This window comes from Ostrinia furnacalis, unplaced genomic scaffold (assembly GCF_004193835.3).
Source record: "Ostrinia furnacalis isolate ACB-3 unplaced genomic scaffold, ASM419383v2 OfSCF4519, whole genome shotgun sequence".
Taxonomy (NCBI): Eukaryota; Metazoa; Arthropoda; class Insecta; order Lepidoptera; family Crambidae; genus Ostrinia; species Ostrinia furnacalis.
The window spans coordinates 670,228-693,197 of record NW_021134758.1 but is presented as its reverse complement, the minus strand read 5'-3'; the positions used below and the strand labels follow the sequence as shown (position 1 = coordinate 693,197).

The 22,970-nt window shown below is 38.4% G+C and overlaps 4 protein-coding genes across 4 annotated transcripts; 1 reads left to right on the top strand and 3 right to left on the bottom strand.

Annotated features, from left to right (window-relative positions):
• Positions 1 to 11: 11 nt before the first annotated feature.
• LOC114359616 (coiled-coil domain-containing protein 112) lies at positions 12 to 2,433 on the bottom strand. The gene is made up of 9 exons (XM_028314080.1): positions 2,355 to 2,433; positions 1,672 to 2,104; positions 1,418 to 1,536; positions 1,206 to 1,328; positions 945 to 1,125; positions 627 to 851; positions 519 to 555; positions 216 to 419; positions 12 to 133 (listed from the first exon to the last, which is right to left on the bottom strand). The coding sequence occupies exons 2-9, from the start codon at positions 1,955 to 1,957 to the stop codon at positions 100 to 102; spliced, it is 1,209 nt and encodes a 402-aa protein (XP_028169881.1). The 5' UTR covers positions 1,958 to 2,104; positions 2,355 to 2,433; the 3' UTR covers positions 12 to 99.
• Stoml2 (stomatin like 2) lies at positions 2,196 to 19,800 on the top strand. Its single transcript, XM_028314079.1, has 8 exons — positions 2,196 to 2,302; positions 2,379 to 2,495; positions 2,788 to 2,995; positions 3,078 to 3,266; positions 3,932 to 4,087; positions 4,513 to 4,628; positions 5,189 to 5,317; positions 19,488 to 19,800. Exons 1-8 carry the CDS (start codon positions 2,255 to 2,257, stop codon positions 19,743 to 19,745), a joined length of 1,221 nt encoding a protein of 406 aa, XP_028169880.1. The 5' UTR covers positions 2,196 to 2,254; the 3' UTR covers positions 19,746 to 19,800.
• On the bottom strand, positions 6,100 to 9,658 carry LOC114359617 (uncharacterized). Its single transcript, XM_028314081.1, has 2 exons — positions 9,155 to 9,658; positions 6,100 to 7,072 (listed from the first exon to the last, which is right to left on the bottom strand). The coding sequence occupies exons 1-2, from the start codon at positions 9,641 to 9,643 to the stop codon at positions 6,470 to 6,472; spliced, it is 1,092 nt and encodes a 363-aa protein (XP_028169882.1). The 5' UTR covers positions 9,644 to 9,658; the 3' UTR covers positions 6,100 to 6,469.
• A 130-nt stretch (positions 19,801 to 19,930) lies between the features above and the next one.
• LOC114359618 (maspardin) lies at positions 19,931 to 21,888 on the bottom strand. The gene is made up of 5 exons (XM_028314083.1): positions 21,695 to 21,888; positions 21,356 to 21,596; positions 21,052 to 21,281; positions 20,512 to 20,760; positions 19,931 to 20,200 (listed from the first exon to the last, which is right to left on the bottom strand). The coding sequence occupies exons 1-5, from the start codon at positions 21,791 to 21,793 to the stop codon at positions 20,060 to 20,062; spliced, it is 960 nt and encodes a 319-aa protein (XP_028169884.1). The 5' UTR covers positions 21,794 to 21,888; the 3' UTR covers positions 19,931 to 20,059.
• Positions 21,889 to 22,970: the final 1,082 nt, after the last annotated feature.

Genomic DNA, 22,970 nt, shown 5'->3' with positions numbered 1-22,970 from the left:
AAATTATTGTTAAATGTTTTATTCTCACTTAAATCTACTTATTTCCATAACACAAAATTCCCTAAATGCTAAAAGCACGAAGAGTGAAACGATTATGATTCACAGTAATTTTAAACGCCAGTTCGGTGTACCGCTGAAAATTAATATAATATAGTAGGCAATAGTAGGTACTAAATGACTTACTTTATCAGACTAAATTAAATCTAATAACTCACCGTTTAGAAATATTGTCTAAATCGACTAAACGCGGTTTTGGGTCTGCTGAGCTTTGACATCTATTGCTCCATTGCTCTGTCGATTTAGCATAGCTAAATTCAACTACTTTATCATCCAATAAATTATGAGATCTCTCCATTTCCTTCAAAAACGCATTCGTATCTACTAAAGACATATTATTGGGTCTTCCTTCAGTCGTTAAGCTAAAACAAAATTTAAAATAACATCTTGCACTTCTACATTATTAAACTATAATATTATAGTAATTTCATTTTAAAGAAAAAAAAATCCATCATTCTTACCTTGTATTACTATCGTGATCTTGTTTATGCAATTCACCTAAAAATCAATAACAAGTATGAAAAAAGTGAAAAAATTGTATACATATTTTTATTATTATCATTCCCTACCGGCTTTTTTATGTGTTCTTGTGCCTGAGCTTTGCCAACGACGTGTTCTATTAGACACATTTTCTATTTCACTTTGTGAACTTGATGACTTTTTATTGCAATTATAATCTTTTTTTGGTCTTGTTTTGGCTCTCCATTCTTCTATAGCCAGTTGTTGTCGTTTCTTATGAGATAAATATTTGATATACCAATGTAAATGTGCTGTTATTTCTTGTTGAGTAAGTCCTGGAATATAACATTAATTTTAAACGATTATTGAACAGGAACAAGTTTTTAATTCAATAAATTATTAAAATCTGATTAAAATTAACAAATCACCAGATATATTATTCGAGACATCTTGTATGAATAAGTCTGTATCAGTTTGGCATAAGTTTTCAGCATCGTCATTGCTTGGAAAATGTTTTTGCCATATTTTGATGAAAATGTTATGATTGTATTCGTTCCATCCTCCGTACTTATTTGTGTGACTTAAAAAATCTTGGAACTGTTGAACTTCCTGTAATTTGACACTTTTACAAATTAAAAGGCTTCGAAATTATAATGTGACATAATATTATCACACATTCAAAAACTTACTGGATATTTAAATGGAGAATTAATTATATTTCTTACGGGGCTCGGTATAATATCACTATATGTCTTGCTAATTACTTTTGTATGCTTTATTACTTTATTAGTCTGATTTTCAACAGCATTTATCTGAAAAAGTAAAACTTTATTATTTTTTTAAGTACCTAATTTAAATTGTTTTTTGTTCTTTTTTATGAATAAAATCATCAGCCACACACTTGCTTCAGTAAATATTCTTCATTTGTTTTCAAAGTAGCCAATTCTCTATGCAGAAATTTTTTGAAAGTTTTGATATGTTCATCAAGTTCTAAAACATGTTTTTTGACGTCATCGATATCTGAAATTCCGAAAAAAACAAAAAATTTTTTTATGGTACAGACTACAAATACAATTTCTATATTAAGGTATATAAATTTGCCTTTATGGAATAGTAATGAAAATTATATTTATGTTAAATAAATAGGTAACTAACCTGAATTCCTTATGGTATCTTGTGATTTTGTTATGCACTTTAGATCATCATACAATTGTTTTATATCCACAAAAGATGACTTTAACTTATTTATATACCTTTTACAATCAAAATCACATTTTATAAAATCGTTATCATCATCACCAAAATTCTTTTTTATACTTTGAATCATCAAATCTTCTTGTATCTTTAATCTTCGTATTCTCGCTAATATACCATCATCATGACATGATGAATTTTGCAATAAATTTTTACTACTTTCGTTAGAAATATCAACGTCGCTCATTTTATTTTACGTGTCCAAGTAATATTGATCAAACTTTTGATTTGATCACTAGTCCTACGATTAGTCGCCATTCAACAACACTAGTCTGATTGAGTGATGTCGTAGTCGTTAACGTCGTGTTCAATTGGTTTTGATTTAGTCGATTAACTATAATGATAAAAAATATTTTTTGACGTTTTAAATCGATACTTAGCAGTTTTGCACAGTAATGACAACACTAGTAAAGGTGTACCGCAGAATGTAGAATGTATTGTAAATTATTTGGAAATTAATATAATTGTATTGTGTGTAAACATCATGTTTTCTCGATCCAGACTTCTGTTTACTAGGGCGCTTTCATTACGAGTTAGTATAAATCTGAAGCATTATGGTAAGATCAATAACATTGAGTTCTAACCTCACTCACTGGTCTTGTTTTCAGAATATTTCCAAGCCGGAATTCCAAAATGAAGCTCGTATTCTGTACAACGTTACTGCAACCAGAGGCCGATCTACTACTCCACTAAATACTATCGTTATGTTTGTCCCACAGCAAGAGGTAAGTCAAAAACTGCGCTCGTAACATAAAAGTGAAGTGATTATGAAATGATGATACATTAAAAAAATATGTTGTAATCAAAATAAGAATCTAATTAGAATTACTAAATTATCTCGATAATTTTAGCATATTAATCTTGGTACTATTCTTTTTAACTAAACCTGGCAACTGCAAAAACTTCATACATATTTTTAAAATTCAATTACTTATAGTAATACACCCATATATTATTAAAAAGAATACATTTTTGTTCTTGAAAATTACTTAAATAGACTATTTTAATAAATTCCAGGCATGGATTGTAGAACGTATGGGTAAATTTCACAGAATATTGGAACCAGGGTTGAATCTACTGTGGCCAATAGTAGACAAGATAAAATATGTGCAAAGTCTTAAAGAAATAGCGATAGATGTTCCTAAGCAGAGTGCAATTACATCGGACAATGTGACGTTGAGTATCGATGGAGTATTATACCTTCGCATCATAGATCCATATTTAGGTAAATGATTATCTTAAATTTTATAATTTCCCTAATAGTATAAGAAAATATTTTTTATTATAATCCAAATTTCCTTTTTTAGCATCATATGGGGTGGAAGATCCTGAATTTGCTATTACACAGCTGGCTCAAACAACTATGAGATCAGAACTAGGTCAGATATCACTGGACAAAGTGTTCAGGGAGAGAGAATCCTTGAACGTGTCCATTGTGCATGCCATCAATAAAGCCAGTGAAGCTTGGGGCATAACTTGTCTCCGATATGAAATTCGTAAGTGTTAAAATATTAATCCATTAGTTACTGTATTATATTTCTAAAACTGCTACCAATTAAGTTATTAGAAATTTTGTGTTAATATGATATCACAAACTAAATTTAAAACTTGAAAAGAATTTCTATCTAGTTATAATTTATGTTTTTTATGTACACTCAACTGCAAAAAATATATGTAGAAAAAAAGACTATTCTACTCTCAATAAACCTTCTAGCCAACTACCAAATCAACTGAGCTGATTTTTTTTTATTGGGCTATCAACATAACATACAGTATTAAGCACAAAAAAAAGCCAAAGGTCTCTAGCCAATTGCTCCCACACAAACAATAACCACAGCATGCATATTATTATAATGTAAGCAACTCATGAATTTTACACAGTACAATAAAATAATTTCAATTTTGATTTTAAACCAAAGACAGCAAAAAAAGCAATAAGAAAAACAGTAACAAAAAAAAGAGGTTTCCTAGATACGTCACCAAGGGTACGTCACTCGTCTTGTTTTTAAGAAACCAGTTTTTAAAATATTGCTCCTGGGACTGGGAAACTGGGAATCAAACCCCGTTCAAAAAACCCCCAAAACCTCCAGTTCTGTGACAGATGGTTTGGATGGATTCTGAAAAGTAAATATGCCAATGAACCACGTTCTTTATTGTACAGGTGACATCAAGCTGCCGTCGCGCGTTCACGAGGCCATGCAGATGCAGGTGGAGGCGGAGCGGCGGAAGCGCGCCGCCATCTTGGAATCCGAGGGCGTGCGCGCGGCTGACATCAACGTCGCTGAGGGCAAGCGCCAGGCCCGCATATTGGCGTCAGGTATAAGACTAGCGAAAAAATCTACATAAACTAAACTGAAAAAGAACTATTCACCTATTTGAGAGAAACGGTGTAATATTCGAAAGAAAAATCGAACTTTGAATTATTTTACGAATGTAAACTTTTTTCGATGGTATGGGTATCGTATCCCTGAGGCTGAACATGCCTGAGAATCGCTTAAAATTAAAGAAAAATCGCATCTAAATCGCTTACTTGTTTGAGAGTTATGGTGCCAAAGACTTAAAGGGGGGTGAATGAAAAATTAAAACGGCTTTTAGCGCCAAAATATTGATATTTACAAACAAGGCACAACTATATTCAAACTTAACATACATTTCTCACTTGTGATAGTGATAGACGCCACAGAGTTACATTACATGCCCATGATTGATATTCGATTGTGAACCTTAACCATCTGATTTCAGAGGCTGAAAAGCAGGAGCAGATCAACAAGGCGTCGGGAGAGGCGCAGGCCATGCTCGCCGTAGCGGAGGCGCGCGCGCGCGGCTTGAGGCTCGTCGGCGGTGCGCTTGCGCAGAAGGTGAGCTTAATGCCCGTTTTCACCATCAATACTTAATTTTTAAGTGACCCCTATGGAAACAAAATTCCTGTTATGTGTTACCATCACTTAAATATTTGGTATTGATGGTGAAAACGGGCATTACTCTCTTAAACAAATGTTTCACTGACTGTGTTAACTTTCGAGAACGGTAAATGTATAAAAGCGCCAATGTGCAAGCAAATGTGGCTTCATTGGAGTGCCGATTTTAAATTTGAGTATGAGGAACGCCTAACGTTAATTTTACGTTTATACTTTTTTTTTACACTTCAAATATTTAGTCGATTCCATACTATTGGTAGAACTGGCATCTGGAAAACGAAAAATTTCTATTTTTAAGTGCATATTTGTATTTTTGAGATTAGTGTTTAGTCCTCATTAAGCTAGCTTTACGTCATCAAATATACAAAATTACCAGTGAATAATATAATATGAAACAGATGGTGAAAACTATAGACTTGGACCAACTACTTGTTGTATTTGTAAGCTGTTTGTTTTCTGAATAAAATAAAATAAAAAAATATTTTTTCCTACGTTCACAGGACAGCAAGCATGCAGCGTCGCTGACACTGGCTGAACAGTACGTGGCGGCGTTCAACAAGCTCGCCAGAACCAACAACACGCTCATACTACCCGCCAATGCGGGCGACGTGTCCAACCTTGTCGCTCAGGTAATTTGAACATTACGTTACAGCAGCTATGGAAATCATTGGGGAAGGCCCTTGTCCAGCAGTGGACGACGTTTGGCTGAAATGATGATGATATCTACGGGGTAATCCTGCGTGCGTGAGCAAATCCGCATAACAATAAAAACGCCCTTACATAGTTCCATTTATCTAGTTTGAACGNAAAATCTACCGAATCATAATATGTGCTTCTTAACACTAGAGTGCTCGCGCCCCTAAATACTCCTAGAGTGCTCGCGCGGGTGACATATGTCCCCCATTATGATATGGGTTTATTTTTGCTAATCTTATTTAATACAAGTAAAACAATTTATAATATTAAACATCAACTATATTTCTTACTAAATAATTTAAAAAAAGTGAGAAATTATTTCATGAACTCTTATTATAAACCAAAAGAAATACTTCAATATTTTTCAAATATTTTAGAGTCAAAGAGACCAAAGTAGTTTAAATAGTCGTTTGACCCGTTATTTTGGCAAAAATATCACCTAATTAGAAAGTTAATCAATAGATTGATCTTATTGAACGAAAATTTACGTCTTTCACTCTACGAGGGATATTTATTAATTGAAAGGCTTTGTTAAATGTAAAATGTAAAATTATATTGCTTCAAAATAAAATAAATTACATTTCGTTTTGGTAGAAAATTCAAGACAAAAGAGAAAAGTGACAATCGATGAAAAAACGCAAAAAAGTAAAAATAGTTTTCTAACCGGCCAGGCGCGCGACCAATGAGTTTGGTATGCAACCTTACAATNACGGACCTGTACATTTCCGCCCGCTAAAGGACATAATTCCAGAATGTCCTTTACTTAATTAAACAAAACAAGAAACAAACCAAATCTAATCTTTGCAGTACAATTTAAAGTTAAATTATATACACAAACTGAACAAAAAGTAAACTTCCTTGCCTACAGTGGGCATAATAGTAACAAATACTACTAAATAGTTTGCTTAGCACATACTCATAACTAAAACATTCTCATTGTGATTAAAACAATTAATAATAAAAATTTAACTTCAACTATACAAAGTTTTGTGAGGATTGCTACAACAAAATATCAATCATAAGAATTAAAGTAACTTTAACATGCACATCATATTTACATTTCAACATAAAATTACAATAATTAATTATTCCGCTAATGGAAGCACACAAATTTTGGACACAGGTCTTTTGATCAAAGAATTTTGTGTGCGAACAGTAACCACTCGGGTGATCTGATCAGGGCCAGGATGTTTTTGCTCGACTCTACCCAACAACCACCTGCCAGGAGGCATGCCATCTTCTTTGATCAAAACCACGTCACCCAGTTTAGGTTCTGGGGTTTTGTAGACCCACTTGTGTCTTTGTAAGAATTGATGCAAATAATCATGAGACCAATGCTTCCAAAAGTCTTGTAGCATCCTTTGTGTCAGTTGCCAACGTTTAAGACAACTAATATTAGATTTTTCAAAGTTGATTTCAGGAATTAGTATAAGCGGCTCTCCTACCAAAAAATGACCAGGCGAAAGGGCAACGAAACCTTCCTGATCTTCAACATAAGAGAGTGGCCTTGAATTAAGGCAAGCCTCAATTTGAGCAAGTACCGTTGCCATTTCCTCAAAGGTCAGAGTTGAGTTCCCAATAACTCGACGAAGATGGTGTTTGGTGGATTTTATTCCCGCCTCCCAAAGTCCTCCAAAATTGGGTGCATGTGGGGGAATAAAATTCCATTGAGTACCGTTATTTGCTAGATACTCAGCTAGTTCAGGCACAAATGTCGATTTCTGTTCGTCAAACAACTCAGCGAGCTCGCGTGCCGCTCCTATAAAATTAGTTCCATTGTCGCTATAAAGTTGAGCACAACGACCACGTCTAGCAACAAATCTCCTGAAGGCGGCCAAAAATCCCTTAGTTGTCATATCACTAACTGGTTCTAAATGAACAGCACGTGTTGACATACAAATGAATAGAGCAATGTACCCTTTATATGATTTGTTGCCCCTACCCTTCGACAAACGCATATTAATTGGACCTGCGTAATCTACTCCACTACAAAGAAATGGTTTGCTTGGTGTAACGCGTGCCGAGGGAAGCTGACCCATAAGTTGCTCTCGTGTTTTATTTGAGTACCTTGTGCAAATAACACATGTTCGAAAATAAGCTTTGGCTGCTAACTTTACACCAGTTATCCAGTATTTTGTCCTCAGATATGTTACCATAGCCTGTGGACCCCCGTGCATTGTCTTAATATGAGCATCAACAATCAAAAGTTTGGTCAAAAACGAGTTTTTTGCAAGTAATATCGGATGTTTTTGATCATAATCTAACTGTGACATTTCTAACCTACCTCCAATTCTAATAATGTTGTTTGAATCCAGAAATAAATTTAGACTTTTCAATTGTTTCCTTTTTGTGACTAAGTTGCCTTTCATTTTCAGATCATGCAATTCTTCAGGAAAATGTTCTTCTTGTGTTTTTCTAATACATATGTTCAGAGCCTCATCAATTTCTTCTACATTGAGATGAATCGTGTTATTTCTCTTAATAGATGAGCTTCTGAGATTCAAAAATCTTCTACAATAGGCTATTATTCGGACCAGTTTATGAAGCGAAGAGTATTTTTTCCAGATGAAGTCATCGTCAACAACACAGGTAAGTGTTTTTATTTCTTCCAAATTTGTGAGTAGGTGTTTAGGTTTCTTAGTCTCAATAGTTTTCTTTCTGAGGAATTCGGGACCCTCGAACCAAATGGTCGTGTTTGCAAGTTCTGTTGGATTAACTCCGCGCGAGGCGCAATCAGCAGGATTTTGTTTGGAGGGTACATGTGACCAATGATGTGTATCCAAAGCAGTAAGAATTTCAGAAACTCTGTTCGCGACGAAAGTTTTCCACCGGCTAGGATGACTGTTTAGCCAAGCTAGTACTACTTCGGAATCAGTCCATGCGTGCAAATGTTTCTTCTCTATATTTAACACATTTGCAATCTCTATCATCAATTTGGTTAAAAGAGTAGCCCCACAGAGTTCCAATCTAGGTATAGAAACCTGTTTTATAGGTGCCACTTTAGTTTTTGACGCAACCAATTGTACGTAAATGTTACCTTCGGCATCTTCTACTCTAATATAAACTACAGCTGCATACGCTGTTTTTGACGCATCCGAAAAACCATGTAATTGGACTTGTTTATCAGAAGTTTTTGTGTGTAACCAGCGCGGGATTCTCATATTCTTCAATGCACTCAAACTATCACGGTAAGTACACCATTTGCTCAGTAATTCGCTAGGCAGCTCTTCATCCCAGTCGATACCAGCCAACCATAGTTGTTGAATCATTGTTTTTGCTATAATGATGCTTGGAGCCAGCCAGCCTAGCGGATCAAATAGTCTACTTATATCAGACAAAACTCTTCTTTTTGTTACAGGTTCTATTAGAGCAGCAAGATCAACCGAGTACTGAAAGGAATCAGTACGTGGATCCCAGGTAAGTCCCAAGATTTTTGTTATATTTGCATCCATTTCTATCTTGATACCTTCATCTTTATCTCTCACATCTTCCTTTATTTTATGTAGTAATTCCATACTATTACTTATCCATTTTTGTAACTGAAAGCCACCCTTCGCTAATGTAGCTTTTATTTCGCTGTAAATTGAATAACCATCATCTACATTTTCAGTTCCTGTCATGAGGTCATCCATATAGAAATCATTCAAAATGATTTCCTTTATCCTTGGAGATTCCTGAGCTTCATCGTACGTTACTTGCTGCAACGCGCGAACTGCTAAAAATGGCGCGCAAGCGGATCCAAATGTAACCNGAGTACCGTTATTTGCTAGATACTCAGCTAGTTCAGGCACAAATGTCGATTTCTGTTCGTCAAACAACTCAGCGAGCTCGCGTGCCGCTCCTATAAAATTAGTTCCATTGTCGCTATAAAGTTGAGCACAACGACCACGTCTAGCAACAAATCTCCTGAAGGCGGCCAAAAATCCCTTAGTTGTCATATCACTAACTGGTTCTAAATGAACAGCACGTGTTGACATACAAATGAATAGAGCAATGTACCCTTTATATGATTTGTTGCCCCTACCCTTCGACAAACGCATATTAATTGGACCTGCGTAATCTACTCCACTACAAAGAAATGGTTTGCTTGGTGTAACGCGTGCCGAGGGAAGCTGACCCATAAGTTGCTCTCGTGTTTTATTTGAGTACCTTGTGCAAATAACACATGTTCGAAAATAAGCTTTGACTGCTAACTTTACACCAGTTATCCAGTATTTTGTCCTCAGATATGTTACCATAGCCTGTGGACCCCCGTGCATTGTCTTAATATGAGCATCAACAATCAAAAGTTTGNTTCAATTTAATTTTCTTTAACAGTTTAGTTTCCAAACCCTTAAATCTCTTTTCAGCTATTTGTTTAGACCCACCTTCTGCACAGCTTCGAATATCATCCTTGAAGGGCAGTCTGACTACATAACGACCACTGTCATCACGTCTTGTGGTGGTTACGAATAACTGTTCGCATTTTACCTCTTCTTCAGTCAACATCTTTCTGGCCACGCAGGGTTCTCCTTCAAGCTCCCAGAATTTCTTCAACATGTCATCATTCTCCATACTTACATGCATAACTGTAGTGTTAGTAAATGAATCGGTCCTAGATAGAGAATCTGCTTCAACGACTCCAGACAGTATCCAGCCAAAAGTCGTTTCTTGTGCTAACACCCGGCTAGATGCACTGCGTTCAATACCTGCTCGAACTACTTGGCTGTACACTTCAGCACCTAGCAGGACGTCAATTTTATTTGGCTTATAATATTCCGGATCAGCAAGGTCTCCTATTGACAACCCTAACAAATCTACAGGGCATGCTTCTACTGATGGAAGTAGAGATGTTATTGCCTTTAAAACGTAAACGTTAATCTGCATGTTGAAAGTTGGATCAAACCTCGACTTTAAGTGTAAAGTCACGTATGATTTAGACAACAAAGTATTGTCTCCCCCTACACCTGTCACAGTGTGTTTACTAAAGTTTTTCTTTAGTCCTAAGTACTGAACCATTGATTCAGTTATAAAAGAGCCTTGCGAACCTTGATCCAACAAGGCTCGCATATCACGGTAAGTGCCATCCCTCGACTTGGCTTTAACCATTGCTGTTGGTACCAGAACAGTTTCTTTACAATTGCCAGTCGATAAACAGGGTGTCCACATTCTGGAAAGTCAGGGAAAAGTCAGGGAAGCTCATAGCAGTCAGGGAAAGTCAGTGAAATAGAGGGGTCACCTGGAAAGTCAGGGAAACATTGAGATTTTGTGTACCAAAACACTGTTTGTCTCCCGAAATTTCCAAGTGATTGTAAAATGAGGGATTTAATTAATTTATGCTCTAGAAAGACCTTTGATCTTGATGAAGCATTTTTTTTTTCAGGTTTGGAGTGATCTACATTAGTCATAATTATATTACTCCTTTTTAGTTTTTTATCTAATGAAGTGGATTGATCTAAATTATGACATAATTTTGTTCATAATTAGATTACTTTCATATAGTTTTTTATTTTTCAGGATTAGAGTGATCTATGTTATGTTTTTTTTTGTCATAACTAGATTACTCCTTTTTGTTTTAATAGTTGTACTTTTTTGTTTCAGTAAAATTATATATTTTCTTTTGTCGATGTGAAAGTGCAACTTATAACTTATGTTTATTTATATTTTTTTTATAATTATTTATTGATTTGATTATTGAGTGAAGACTAGTGAGCAGTTCACTGTGAGTACTATTAATACAGGGTGGAAACGATAAGTGATCTCATTCGATTATTTCTAAACTACACAAGATATCGAAAAACTGCTTATTGATCTTGAAAGTGCTTCACGAGCTCTTTCAAACGATATCAGTAATAGGTTACAGAATTAACTGGATCTATCCGAAAAGTCAACGTGTCCCAAAATTCAAGGATAAGCCGACGCCGCAGGATGGACGTAGTCATGACTACTTTAGGAAAAATAAGAAAAAAAACTATCTCAATTATTTTTTAAGTTACACAATAAATTACGAAATTCTTCGAATATTGACACCCCTTATGATATTTTACATTACCACGACCACCATTTTTCAAATATTTCTGTTTTTTTGTTTGTATCGGCAACTTAAGTAGTGTTGCTGTCCACCCCAACTCTTAAAACCCACAGAATCCTTGCAGTTTTTACACAAAAGTTAATCAAAATATTTTATTTCCTTAAAATTTTGAACGATTTTTACTTTCACTCCACTTTTACTTACCGTTTTGTAAAAAAAAAGTCTGAACACTACTGCGGCAAGTTTTTTATAAAGTTGACGCAACTATCCAAGATTCCAAAATGGTATAATACTCTAAGAAGTCTAGTCGCAAAAAAGATATGCGTAAAAGCACTTCGCTTGTTAGTTAGTATGGGATAAAATCTTGCAACTGAATTTAAAACCAGTTCTCCTCAACCGATTGAGCTGAAACTGGAGGTGGCCACAGGTACTTCTAAACGAAACGGCGGAATTGCATCTAGTTTGGGTTCGTTGGATTTGTCTTTTAGAGCACTTTAGTGCTAGATGATGTCCAGGGTCCTGATGATGAAGTCAATTATAATTTTAAAACGAAGTCAAGCTTGTTTTTAAAAAAGTTTTTTTTATTACAACTTTATTTTAAACTTTTTAGTTGTTTCTCAATCTCATGGCCTAAGTGCTCGGGAAGACAAATCCAACGAACCCAAACTCGATAAGCTTCCGCCGTTTCGTTTAGGACTTCCTATGGCCAGCTCCTGCCACCTNTTACACCAGTTATCCAGTATTTTGTCCTCAGATATGTTACCATAGCCTGTGGACCCCCGTGCATTGTCTTAATATGAGCATCAACAATCAAAAGTTTGTGTCAAAAACGAATTTTTCCAAAGTAATATCGGAAGTTTTTGATTATAATTTAACTGTGACATTTCTAACCTACCTCCTATTCTCATACAGTCATCGTCAACGATACAGGTAAGTGTTTTTGTTTCTTCTAAATTTGTGAGTGTGTTTAGGTTTCTTTTCAGCTATTAGTTTAGATCCACCTTCTGCGCAGCTTCGAATATCATCCTTGAAGGGCAGTCTGACTACATAACGACCACTGTCATCACGTCGTGTGGTGGTTACGAATAACTGTTCGCATTTTACCTCTTCTTCAGTCAACATCTTTTTGGCCACGCAGGGTTCTCCTTCAAGCTCCCAGAATTTCTTCAACATGTCATCATTCTCCATACTTACATGCATAACTGTAGTGTTAGTAAATGAATCGGTCCTAGATAGGGAATCTGCTTCAACGACTCCAGACAGTATCCAGCCAAAAGTCGTTTCTTGTGCTAACACACGGCTAGATGCACTGCGTTCAATACCTGCTCGAACCACTTGGCTGTATACTTCAGCACCTAGCAGAACGTCAATTTTATTTGGCTTATAATATTCCGGATCAGCAAGGTCTCCTATTGTTAACCCTAACAAATCTACAGGGCATGCTTCTACGGATGGAAGAAGAGATGTTATTGCCTTTAAAACGTAAACGTTAATCTGCATGTTGAAAGTTGGATCAAACCTCGACTTTAAGTGTAAAGTCACGTATGATTTAGACAACAAAGTATTGTCTCCCCCTACACCTGTCACAGTGTGTTTACTAAAGTTTTTCTTTAGTCCTAAGTACTGAACCATTGATTCAGTTATAAAAGAGCCTTGCGAACCTTGATCTAACAAGGCTCGCATATCACGGTAAGTGCCATCCCTCGACTTGGCTTTAACCAATGCTGTTGGTAACAGAACAGTTTCTTTACAATTTCCAGTCGATAAACATGACACAACTTTATCATCAAGATTTCCTACCTTTGTGCTTGAATTAGCCGTTTTATTATACATACTCTCAAGCTTTTCCCAGCTGCTCAAGTAGTTTTCAGTTGTAACTGAAATATTTTTTAAGAGTTGAGCAGCATCTCCCACAAGATAAGCTTTCAAGTAGTATAATTTTTGTGCTGAATCTAAAGAATTATTATTGTGGACCAGTCCTGTGAACAAATCTCTGAAAGTTTGCCACTCTAAGTACCTACCTGAAAATGTAGGTATTTTTATTTCAGGTAATTTGAACTGCGTTGTTTGTGGAGCTGATTCATTGTGTGATTTGAAAGTAGGCAATGAAACTAACATGTTTAATTTCTCCTTAATATGTGACTTGTAGTCCATGTACAATTCCTCTACCTCGTCAAACACATTGTCTTTATAATAATCAGACTCTTGCAGTTCATCCTCGTCAATGCTACTGACAATCTCTTGTTGAGTTTTAAAAAAGACAGCCCAGTGCTGTTCTAATGTCTCCAACCTAGTTTCAAGATAAGCTTGACTTAACCTGTCTTTTGGACACTTTTTGAAGTTTGTAAAAGCTCTTTCGATTGCGGCCTTAGTGGCCTCTTGAACCTTAGCCAATGGTTCCATAGTTGACAAATAAAATCAACAATATACACAACAAGTAATACAAAAACAAAAATACACACGCACAGCAAAATATACAGTTAATAAAACAAAAAACAAGTAAACATGAAAAAATGCAACGTTAGTAATGTAAATGTTCAAAGTTAATTTTCTTTCTTCTTTCCGTTTCAAAGTAAATAATGTTTAAACTACTCACGATTGCAATTGCACTCTCACAACACACACTTGAAGATGATATTACGTGCACCATCAGCTCCTAGGCTCGTACTTCTTACTCACGCTCGCTTTGCTCGTTCGAATTTAGCGCTCCCTAGCGCTCCTTGGCTGCCACCAACCGCTGCCAACGACTTAACTGCTCCTCCCGTACGTTTATTATCCAGCCTCCATCCAGAGACCGGACCCTTCCACTGCCGTGTGGACTCCGAAATAGCAGCTTGCTATCCAGTTATTACGTACAGGCGGTATTCCACCATGGACTACCGAAACTTCCCTACCACTTTCAAAGCCAATCCGACTCGTAGGACCATGAACGGAAATTTACGTCTTTCACTACGAGGGATATTTATTAATTGAAAGGCTTTGTTAAATGTAAAATGTAAAATTATATTGCTTCAAAATAAAATAAATTACATTTCGTTTTGGTAGAAAATTCAAGACAAAAGAGAAAAAAAGTGACAATCGATGAAAAAACGCAAAAAAGTAAAAAGCATTTTCTAACCGGCCAGGCGCGCGACCAATGAGTTTGGTATGCAACCTTACAATTTTATTTATTACTTCTACGTCATCAATACGGACCTGTACACAGGGTTTCCCAATTTTTTTTTGCCAAGGAACCCTAATTGATTATACTTTTCCTAGCGAAACCCCCGTACTACTCCGCCCGCACGCCCTGCCCCTCCCGTGTGCGTAAACAAGTCGGTGCGAGCGAACAACGTCGGTAACGAAACGTGGGATAATATTTTTTACGGAACCCTTGCGGCCTTTCCACGGAACCCCAGGGTTCCGCGGACCACCTTTCGGGAACCGCTGAGCTATTGTATAAAACACGCATGTTGTGGCAAACATTTTCATCAAGGTATAATAAGTGTAAATGGACTACAGACGCAACCGCAGGCGACACAGCAGCTTGTTGCGGTTGACTACAGTGCTACCTGAAGTCATGGTTGTTACTTCTATTCCAAGCGTGGCGTTATCCGCGACTGCACAATGCATGGATTGCAACAATGCCTCAGTTACTCCCATACTTGCGTTGTACGTGTGAAGTGTGAACTCTTTGCGGTTGAATAGTTACTGATGTTGCGGTCTGCGCTGGTCGTGTTGCCATGCTTGAAATCCATTTCATAGTGACAGAAACCGTCGTTTGCATTTGCGGTCTTTGACTTGTACAATCGGCCGCAGTTCTAGCTACACATTTCTGTTTTTTCTCTCGCTCTCATCAGATGGTTATTCTTTGCGATAGAACGAGACGACATGACCAGAAATGGGTAGCTGGTGTAGTGTGTACGCATCCTTTCCCTATATTAGGCATAAACCACTAGCTAGTATACAGGGTGGAATTTTGTAATGCCACCTGGAGGGAAAGTACTCTTAATACTGTAAATAGAAAATTATACTGAAAGAAAACAGTCCTTTATTTTTGAAAAGAAAGAGAACTGCATTCAAAGATTTTCGAATATTTTTCGAAAATTATCTACCATACCATACAATTTCCTGTACATAATTAAAATAATTTAAGATTTCATGGTTTTCCTTTTATTTGATTTATCAAGTTTGTTAGAGAGATTTTATCCTTATACTTAACCCTAATGATAGATGCAATAAAAATACAGGGTGTAATTTTTAACAGATTTTAGTTGGTTCGAATCCCGGGTGTGGCAAGCAAATTTTTGGAAATTTTTGAATGCAGTTCTATTTCTTTTCAAAAATAAAGGAATGTTTTCTTTGAGAAAATTTTTCTATCTACAATATTAAGAGTACTTTCCCTCCAGGTGGCATTACAAAATTCCACCCTGAATAAGCTTAGGATAATCTTCATTCTATACAAATAAACCTACAGTGCGCACATCTGTTTCATTGTGTCTCCCGATCGTCACACATTACATTGGAACTGACCGACAGTACCTTCATGTTTGTCTCTTAGGAAACGCGAGTGCTACTGCGGCGGGCCGGGCGCCGGCGGCGGGTCGGGCGGCGGCGACGAGGCCGAGCTGCGGCGGCTGCTGCGCGAGCGCGACGAGCGGCTGCTGGCGCTGGAGGGCGAGTGCGCCAAGTGGGAGCAGCGCTACCTCGAGGAGGCCGCGCTGCGCCAGGCCGCCGTGTCCGCCGCCTCCATCCCCAAGTGAGTGCAGTCGTCCAGGCTGCGGCGGCTGCGCGAGCGCGACGAGCGGCTGCTGGCGCTGGAGGGCGAGTGCGCCAAGTGGGAGCAGCGCTACCTCGAGGAGGCCGCGCTGCGCCAGGCCGCCGTGTCCGCCGCCTCCATCCCCAAGTGAGTGCAGTCGTCCAGGCTGCGGCGGCTGCGCGAGCGCGACGAGCGGCTGCTGGCGCTGGAGGGCGAGTGCGCCAAGTGGGAGCAGCGCTACCTCGAGGAGGCCGCGCTGCGCCAGGCCGCCGTGTCCGCCGCCTCCATCCCCAAGTGAGTGCAGTCGTCCAGGCTGCGGCGGCTGCGCGAGCGCGACGAGCGGCTGCTGGCGCTGGAGGGCGAGTGCGCCAAGTGGGAGCAGCGCTACCTCGAGGAGGCCGCGCTGCGCCAGGCCGCCGTGTCCGCCGCCTCCATCCCCAAGTGAGTGCAGTCGTCCAGGCTGCGGCGGCTGCGCGAGCGCGACGAGCGGCTGCTGGCGCTGGAGGGCGAGTGCGCCAAGTGGGAGCAGCGCTACCTCGAGGAGGCCGCGCTGCGCCAGGCCGCCGTGTCCGCCGCCTCCATCCCCAAGTGAGTGCAGTCGTCCAGGCTGCGGCGGCTGCGCGAGCGCGACGAGCGGCTGCTGGCGCTGGAGGGCGAGTGCGCCAAGTGGGAGCAGCGCTACCTCGAGGAGGCCGCGCTGCGCCAGGCCGCCGTGTCCGCCGCCTCCATCCCCAAGTGAGTGCAGTCGTCCAGGCTGCGGCGGCTGCGCGAGCGCGACGAGCGGCTGCTGGCGCTGGAGGGCGAGTGCGCCAAGTTGGAGCAGCGCTATAGTCTGGTCCGCGAGCACGTAGAATTTTGTCCAATGACCCCAAGCTACCCATCCTTATCGCTCGCGCGTAATTATGTTGCTGTCGCGTTCGCACACTTACTGCGGGCGCCCGTCGCACAGTCGCGTCCGCCGCCTCCATCCCCAAGTGAGTGCCACAAATAGATGAAAAAAAAAATTGGTCCTTCGAGCCGGATTTTTTTTATCCACAACGAGGAAGCTCTTGGCCTGTATCTCACCTGATGGTAAGTGATGATCAGGCCGAAGGTGGAAGCGAGCTTCACCCGGAATCCTCAACCACGGAGGAACTGGCTATCTTACCTCTAACTGCCGGAACACAACAATGCTGTTAACATTGTTGTTATGGCGACTGACTTAGGTAAGATGGTGGTAGCTAGCCAGGCGGACTTAGAACAAGCCCTACCACCAACCAAACCGAACAGAAAAATCTGCCCCCACTGGGAATCGAACCCGGGACCTCTGCGTCTGAAGCAGGTGGTCTTACCACTAGACCACAGAGGCGGTTGGCGGCGGTTGGTTTCATAAGAGAATTTAAAAAATACTAACATTACCGTCCAGCTATAAGCTAAATATAATGCTTGTGTTAGGTAGGAGTGGGTGTATTTACGACAATATTAGTGCATCATGCAGCGGAAAATGAACCAGCCTTCCTCGTATTGGCAGTCCGACACTGAGCTAGTGTCGCCTCAATTTAATTCATCAATCACTGTTATTGTAACTGGTATACTTACCTTGTTTGGGGGCGTCCATAAATTACGTGAGACAATTTTGGCTATTTTTCAACCCCCCCGCCCCCCTTGGTGAGATTTGGTGAGATTTTGCCTGACCCCCTCCCCCACCCCCAAATCTCACGTGATATTAAAAAAAATCCGAAATTTAATAGTTTTGGAGTAATATAACTGAGAAACATTTTTTTTGTGTGCTGTAACGTTGTCGCTAACGAGTGCATCAGAAAGATCTATAAAGTNTATGTAGGTAATTACATAAATGTTTGTTCGGGTGGAATCTTGCAAGCTGAATTAGTTGCAAGCTGAATTAGTTAATTAGACCAACTTCCTGACGACAACTAGGCTAGATGACAAAATTTCAATTATTTGTCCGCCAGACAGATAATTAGAAAATATTAGTTATTATTTATTTTCTTTCATAATTAAATAATAACAGTGCTACATCGAGTTGAAATGGCGCGATACGCCACGCTTGAGTAGAATTTTTACTCAAATGTGACGTCACGACGCGACATTTCAACTCAACATAATACTGTAATTATTCGATTATGGAAAAAATTAAAAAATATGAACCTAATATTTTCTAATTAATTATCTGTCTGACGGACTAAATAGAATTTCGATTTCATTACCCAGTCATCATCCCTATTGGAACGCATTAGTACCTACCTAGTATGGTCTATGGCTTAAAAAAGCAAATGTTTCTGCTTTTGTCTATCACTTATGAAGAACTAGCTGACCCGGCGAACTTTGTTCCGCCTTAATGGCAATAAATAAGAAGACTTTTTTTTTCGAACGGGATAAAAAGTATCCTATGTCCTTCTCCTGGCTCTAAACTACCTCCCTGATTTTACTCCTGGCTCTAAACTACCTCAATTTTCAGCTAAATCGGTTCAGCCGTTCTTGAGTTATAAGTGGAGTAACTAACACGACTTTCTTTTATTATATATAGATTTTAAAAAGACTTTTGGTCCGTCAATTTTACATTATCAAAAAATATTGGACACGGGATATTTTTATTTTTCAATTAAATAAGTAATTACGAAGATAATGATGCGATGAAATTCCGCGTGACGACACAAATCGCCACATTTTTAAGCATGCCTTGACGTCATGTGCCTCATCTTTTGAACTTTGGTGCGCTTCATCTCTTTAAATTTTCATAAGTTTAAAAAAGTGAAAAATACATTTAGAGTTTTTTTTTTGGTAAGTTCACCGACGGTCTTATTCAAACTTTTGCTACTTTCTTGCNAGTATTTTCTAACCGGCCAGGCGCGCGGCCAATGAGTTTGGTATGCAACCTCAAAATTGTATTCAATACTTATAGGTCATCAAGACGGACCTGTACAAGTTAAATGCATAAATACACAAGTGCTCATTCATTTATTGCCATCATTGGCGTTATGGGTTATTGAGGAAACTTTATATTATGCTATTTTTCACGTTTTTGATGCTTACCCAATTTTCTTGTGCATTGAAAGCCCATAATATAATGCCTAGATACCTAAACTTACGTCAATTGATGAGCGATATCACTGAATTACAAGCAATTTCACAGCCAGTTTCAAACTGCCTATTTATTTAACGAATTCCACCGCCGACACCAATACAGATCCACAATTCCACATTACTCAAGCTAAAACAGCAAATACGTGTTTCACTAGAATTCATTATTCATTATGACGAATGCAAACATGAGATGCACGCAACTGCGTAAAAGCGAGTCGTACTTTCACTTACAAAACGAGTTGCTTGAGATTCAATGTATTTTTTGTTTCAGGCCATGTCAATATATTCAACGGTGACGGCGCACAATACACAAAACACCCAAACCCAGGAAATCTCAGAGGATTACAATGACCCCCTAGTCAAACTGACCGCGCTCACAGAAAAAGGCTCCACTATGGCCGGTCCAGCCATCCCGCGCGAAGAAGACAGCCTCGCAGAATACTTCTCAGATGATGAGGAAAGAGAAAAGGCCCTCCAAGCCCAGAAAGAGAAAAAAGATCAGAATTTACATAAGTTAGAAAGAGATTAGAGCTGTTAAGTAGTGCTTGTTGTTAAATAAAAGAAATAAATTAACTTGAAACATAGTTCTATTTTATTGTTCATATGAGTTCATTGAAAAGTCGAATGCACTCCGCATTAACATGCCAATAAATTAAATGCTAACGTAATTTTGATTACAATATACAGTCTTATCTTTATAAGTTGGCCTCTTAAGTAAGTGGTAGTTATAAAAATAATTCTGTACTAAAAGGACTTGTTAGCAGACTAGCGCTTATACAGTTAAACAGATATTATTTTTATTAAAACATTTGTTCTTACACCTAAATATAACAGAGTTGAAACTTATGAGATTTTAACGAATTTATCTGTTTGATTAAAATAGCTGACGGTGCCTTCTTCAGGATTTGTGGGTGACGTCGGGACTTTGTGGAGATTTAGGTATGATGCTGTCAGGTCACTGCCATCAAACTGCCTTAGATGTATCTAGAAGAGAGAATACCATATCAGTACTTTACCTAGTAGGGATACATGTAATTACGACCTTACTACTTAATTCAGGTTTCCTTAAAAAATAATTGGTAAAGTTTTACAAAAGTAAATTATCAAAACCAGTTAAAGCTATCACAAATGAGTTTCAACTTAAATTACAATGCTGTTGTTTCCATGTAAATCATTATTATCATTGCCATTATCATCATTGTAATGAGGTCAATGTGTTACGACTTAAAAAATACTAAGGCGTTGGCAGATCAATTATGTAATTACAACACATTTAGTATAATCTGAATACTTACTAATAAATGTAAGTTGACTTCATCACTTCTGCTAAGGTACGGGAAATTCCCACCACTCTTTAGGTGGGCCAACTTTGCCTGTGGATAGGACTTGAATAGGTCCTCTCTGACTTGCGAACTTAAGGCACTCTCATCCCAGACGTCCATTATAGTGATTGGAAGGTTTTTAAGTACTGTTGGTTGTACGTAGCTCGGTGTGCAGTTGAGTGTTAACCTTGAGGCCAGCTCTGACTGGTTTAGTGATTCAAGCTGTAAAATAAATAAATTGGTCCATTACAATAGCCTAATCTTATGCATTTATTTCATGTTAAAATTTCGTTTTAGAAAAGAACAATGAGTTTATTTATATCTCAAATATGTGTTGTATTTACTTTAATCTTAGATAAACACAGCTTACAAGTATTAACTAAATCACTCAACAAATAAACTGTACCTCAGTTTTAGTCATAACCTTGGCAATTTGAAAGCAACTTAGAAACATACACCAAGTTAGTACTGTAACTGATATGGAATGAACAAATTAAAAAACAAAATACATACTCTCTCAACCATGAAGTCAATAGATTCCGCTATTCGTCTGTCAACTTTATCGGAAACGAAGTTGCCCATTAACATCCTCTTTAGTACAAGAGAAGGAAGAAGCCAAAATAATGCAGATGAGTCATTGTACTCAAATACGGAGGTGTCGGTGAAGCTGTTGCAAAGGATTAGAGAGGCCACTCGGGGACAATTCTGTGTTACTTCCGTAAATTTCTGTGCTATAAAACCTCCTGTAATAAAATTAAGAATAAATAGAAGTAGTAACTAATAACTTTCTGAAAATTAAAGAAACAACCTTACTTACCTAAAGACGCTCCAAAAATATGAACCTTATCAAGTTCCAGATAGTCTATGAGACGTTTAAACCCGTCACACCATTCCTTCATGTTCCAATAGGGCGGTGGTTCCGCTGATATGACACGAACTCCACGTGAAGCCAGCCCCATGACTTGTTTGTAAAAAATATCAGCTGTACCAGATACTGGTGGTAAACAAACTAAAGGACAACTGACCGACTTTGGACCGCAATCGAATATTTTCCATGCCTGTAAGAAACAGATTTTAATGTGTAACCTCTCGTTTATTACAATAATTTACAAGACAGCAGCCTTGAAATCAAGAAAGCAAAGAACTGTTTACTTACCTTAGATCCATCGGAATCTACCACAATTTTCCTAAGTGGAATGCTGCTTCGGAAACTTAAGTATTCATTTGACTGCGATAAATCACTAACAAAACTCATTGTGACTAGCGATGTAAAAATTAAAGAAAATAAACTATTTCTACGATGTTTACGTTCCTTGCGCCATCGATATTTTTTTATCAAAATTTTCTAGTGATGTCACAAGACAAGCTGGCTGTTTGTATGTCGACATTTTTACGTGACTAAAATATTAAACCCAATTCAATCCATTCATTTTGATTTTTCTTTTAAAACGTAACTATTTCATGTAAGAATAGGTATTACAATAAAAATCAAATGAAATGAAATAAATTATATTTATTTGCTTAAATCTTGAATAATACGACAGACTGAAAATAATATAATTTACTACTCTTAGGCCGTTTTCTGACTAAAACTCTATGAAGGCTACCGAGCGCCTATACTTAAATGGAGCGTTCCTAATTGAGTATGTGCCGCGCCACTGCCGCACATGCCACGCCAATCAGGAACGCTCTATTGAAATATAGGCGCTCGGTAAGCTTTCGGTACCGCGTATGCCGAGCGTTTTGATGGTCGTGCCGCTACCGCAACGACAAGACAGGAAACGGCCTTAGTAAGAAATTATTATCAATTTATTTAAAGTTCTGAAACATACATCGATAGCGACACTATCGTATCGTATCACATCACTTAAATCAAATGTCAATGTGGCTGTCAAATGAAACCATAGAGTGTGGATTTGACTTTTTTTACATTTAGGGTCTAGACATGGATATATTGGCCAAACAAGCAAGCTAAGTAATTTAAACATAGGAATTGTTAATTTAATTTGATATGGCATTGATATCGTCCACCCTGGGACCTGCTGCAGCCACGCTTTGCGTGCCCACTACCTAGACTTGCAGCTGAGCTGAGGATGCAGGGCGAAAGGCGAGTATTCTGCGCCTGAAAACAGAATCCCATCACTAGGGAGGATACCCGGAAAAAACCGAGCGAGTCCAGAGCCCCGATTACGGTAACTTTTATAACGTCTACAATCCAGACGCGTTTCTGATTCTGCGATACGATTGGTCAAAACAGCTGACGTACGCTGTTGAACGACCAATCGTATCTCAAAATCGAGAAGCGTGTCTGGATTGTTGACGTTAAAAATTACCGTAATCGGGGCTCAGAAGCTCTGAGGTGGCAGCCCCACCACCGGACTAGGGTACAGCAGGTTAATCACCCACTTGCCCGAAAATACTCGATTAACGAA